A 4,142-nucleotide genomic window follows, 5' to 3' on the forward strand; every position below is an offset into this window, starting at 1 on the left:
ATTTTGCTTATGTGGCAAGTATTTAATGAGCAAAGAGTTGCTTATGGTAACATAATATGTTATTGTAACATAGCGCTTCCCGAGGCAAATGAGCCTATGAAATAATAAATGAAGCGATCTATGATACTACTACTATATTACTTTGCATTATGGAGGTAGTAACTTATGCTAGTGTCATATGCATGACACTAGTCTAAGTTACTCCCCACTATGACCAGCCTAAGTCCTGGCAAAATTATAGTGTATATAATACATTTTTAAAGTTATGCTTTGACCATCTTTATATAGAAATAATAATTATCAACATCTACAATATCAAATCAATATAATTATATTTGTCATGAAATATATTTTGATATGGTTTATGTTCATTTTGTAAATGTTCACATTTTTTCTATAAACACGATCACAGTTAAGGAAGTTATATTTTAGAAAGTTATTATATGCACCATATATAATTTAGAAGGTGGGAGTATGTACGTGCGTAGCATACCAGCTTCAACTTGCCGAGGGCGTCACCTATGGGTAACCGGTGAGCAGGATATTCCCGGACGACCTCCTCCCTGACCATCTCCTGCCACCGTGGGTAGCTGGCGAGCAGGAACATCGCCCAGGTAATGAGGCTGGCACTGGTTTCGTACCCAGCCGCGAAGAAAGTCCTGCACTCGCCAACCATCTCCTCGGTGCTCAGGGTCTCGGTGCTGCCGCTGCTACATGTTTGCAGCTGCAGCTGCAGCATCTGCCCGAGCAGGTCATCTTCGTAGACGCCGCTAGCGAGTCGCGCCTCTATGATCTGTGAGATCTTATGTTTCACAAGCTTGTCAAGATACCATGCCCGACGGTTGCGACGTGTTGGCAGGTACCTGGAATCAATCACAAAATTATTCATTTCAAGAGTTAATTTATTTGATCGATTTAGTTCAAGATTAGATACTCCTTCGAGTTCTCGTTACATACATACCATAATCCAGGTACCGGAGGATCCGCAAACGCATAAGTAGCTAGCTTCAGCTGCTCCTTTCCGGCGATGAACACCTCCCAGGCCTCCTTGTAGCACTTGCCCAACATCACTCTCGCAATGACACTCATGGCTATCTCGTCGGAGTCGTGCATCATGTCTATCTCGGCTTGCTGCCTGTTGCGCCACCGTTCCATTGTCTGCTGTGTGCACTCCAACGTTATTGCTGACATGGACTGTGAACACAAACACCCTCTTGAGAATTGCGAACAAACCAACGTCGTTCCAGTATGTTCAAAAATAGAAATAAAAATAAAATAAAAATTGGTACGAAGTAACCTTGATCTTCTCTTGGTTGAAAGCCGGGTGGATGAATTTGCGCCGCCGCTTCCAGTCGTGTCCGTTTGCAAATACAACCCCATTCCCCAGAACCGCTTCCAGGCTAGGATTTGAGTAGTCTTTTTGGAACATGTCCGTCCTGTCGGTTAACACTTTCTTCACCAGCTCCATGTCCGTAGAGCACAGTGCTGGTGTCGGCCCCAGCCAGTATAGGAATGTTTTCCCTGATTATTGTACATACACGATTTATATATATTTATATATAATAATGCACACACTTGTAGGCTATAGTGATTGAGTAGGTAGGTAGAGAGTAGAGACAATATTCAAGTAATTACCATACATGGAGGCCCATTTCTGGAAGAAGGGTTGCACGGTAGTGATGCAGTCGTGGGAGATGGTGTCCAGATCCTTGGCTCTCCCGGCGACAATCATCTTCTGGCACTCCGGCAGGGACCCAACCAGGAGATTGTAAGGCGGACCTCTGATGCCCTGCCGTCGGAACCACCTGGCCACGGCATACGGCCTCCAAAGCAGATACCATAGCGCTCTCGTGGTTACTAGCACCATGAGGACAGCTGCCATGGCTTGCACTACGTTAAGCTCCATGTATTGTTTCCTGATTGTTCTGCGTAGCTCTTCTTGGTGTTTATATAACACTAGCTTTTCTTGGTGTTTATGACGTGTCTACCTACGCAACTGCATTTGATAGATTAGTAGTACCTGAGGGAAATTCATGGAACACAAGATAATGGAGTGCCTACGCCAGCAACTTCTGGACTCATGGTGTCAGTCACCATAAGAATTGAAGAGCAGACTACTGCAAGAAAGAGGTCAGGAGATCGAATCACCGCGGATTGGATGGTACCGAGTATCAAACAGATATCGTGGTGATTATTTTTTCTTTATTACACAACCACCTCATTGGCCTTCAATAGTAGTTGCATCATCTAGACGAAGAGGAAAGTTGGTTGTGTGCATCATGATGATGCAGAGGCCGGGGTCTTTACCCTTTTCGGAAGAAAAAAAGCGAAGAGGAAAGTAGTGTAGACGATGGAGCAGCTGAGCTGCCTGTGGAGCACAAGTACTGAGAGCGTCGTGAGGGTAGCTGCTTTTGGAGTGGAGATAGGATTTTCAGCACCCGGGTGCCCCTACACCCTCTATAAACAGTAAATTGAAAACAAATTCAAAAAAAAATAAAACTTTGGGACATCGGACATCATGAAATTTTGATGATCTTGCAAAGTTTTAGCTAAAAATTACATTCGAAGAGCACTCAAATAAAAAAACAAAATCATTGTTCAAAGTTTATGTAGAGTTTTTGCAGCGATTTTGTTTTTTTAGGGCTCCATGAAGGTTATTTGTTGCTGAAACTTTAAAGGAACATCAAAACTTTGATAATCTTTGATCCCTGAAAGTTTCTGATTTTTTTTTAAAAAAAATCAATTGTTTATGAATTTACTGCTTATGAGGGTGTTGGGGCATCCGGGAGCTGTTAGACATTTCTCTTTTGGAGTGCCGATTGCTTTTGCAGCTACAGGCCTGTGAAATAAGCAGCTGCAATTCCCGCAATAAAAAATGTACAAGCAGCTGCAAGATTGTGACTTTGTGATATCAACTGCCGTCCTTTTGGTAGTTAGGATGATCGATCGGTACCAACAATTGAAAAGATATTATAGCGATTAATTTTGATGTGTAGTATCATCTGCCGTCCTTCCAAGGGATGCGCCAGTAATCTCTGTCTAGATCGTTATTTATGCAAATGACAATGCAAACATATACCGGGTGAATACTCTAGCACATTCAACCAATGAGAATCGAAGGGTCCTCCCTCCCCTCCGGCGTCGCTCCCTAGCCACCGGCCTCAGTCCTCTCTTACCCCACCCCCTCCCCAGCCTCTCCCCTCCACGCCGCCGCCGTGGCGCGCTCAGGGCCGTCTCCAGGAATTTGGGGCCCCGGTGCGAAATGCAAATGGGGCCCTAAAATCTAAAAGTTTCTTGCGATGAAACATACTCCCACTTAAATTATATAACTTTGGTTATGTTTTATTTTGTACTATATTCATAAAAACAAGGGAAACTATCTTCCTCAAACAATTCAACCCCAGAGCAGTTGACATTTAAAGATCTACTGCCTCTCTAACGTTTTATAACACTATGTTACAGAAGTTCTATTAATTAATTGGAGGTCCACGTGTACCCTATACTCACTAAATTATTGAACATAGAATGTAGACTAAAGTAAATTTGCTTAGGCTTGCGCACCTGATGGCCATTGATTGCCCCGGGATGCCTAAATTAAAGCACATGATCATAGCGGCTAGCTTCTGCCTTGCTTCGCGGCATGTTGGCCCTTGCTGGCCTGGCTACCGCAGAATTTTGACTGAATTCATGGTGCTGCCGCCTGCCCTGTCCTTGCGATTGCGCCGTCATCGCCGCACAGATCGAGTCGAGGGACATGGGAAGATTGGATTCGAAGCGAGAAGGTAACTGATCGAGGACTAGGGCCTAGTCAGGACAGAGTTTGAGACGGCTCGCGTCCATGGCAGGGGCTACGGCTTAGTCTGGCTCAGCCTGGTTTCGATGTACGCATTCTTGTTGCAATTTCTTTAATGGTGCTTTGTGGTAACTTGTATGGAGAACTTCTTCCATGCACTGACTAAAATAGATTTACTAGTTTTTTCTGCCGTTTTGTTTTTCCATTATTTTCTAGAAACATATATTTGAAGAATATATATACATGTATGTTTTCAAATATTCCATATATATAATTTAATTCACTACTGAATATATCTAATTTAGAAACAAGTAAAAAGTGAAAGATAGTCAAGTATTGCAAGCAAAAA

General features: G+C 43.2%; 1 protein-coding gene across 1 annotated transcript; it reads right to left on the minus strand.

Moving 5' to 3' along the window:
- Positions 1-493: 493 nt before the first annotated feature.
- LOC123173994 (cytochrome P450 709B2) lies at positions 494-1,938 on the minus strand (the record flags this gene model as incomplete). The annotated part of the gene is given in 4 exon segments (XM_044589976.1): positions 494-863; positions 962-1,194; positions 1,298-1,521; positions 1,636-1,938. Coding segments are annotated over 4 exon segments (1,098 nt in total), but the record flags the coding sequence as incomplete, so codon positions are not given.
- Positions 1,939-4,142: the final 2,204 nt, after the last annotated feature.

The sequence above is a fragment of the Triticum aestivum genome, unplaced genomic scaffold (assembly GCF_018294505.1).
Source record: "Triticum aestivum cultivar Chinese Spring unplaced genomic scaffold, IWGSC CS RefSeq v2.1 scaffold58616, whole genome shotgun sequence".
NCBI classification, from domain to species: domain Eukaryota; kingdom Viridiplantae; phylum Streptophyta; class Magnoliopsida; order Poales; family Poaceae; genus Triticum; species Triticum aestivum.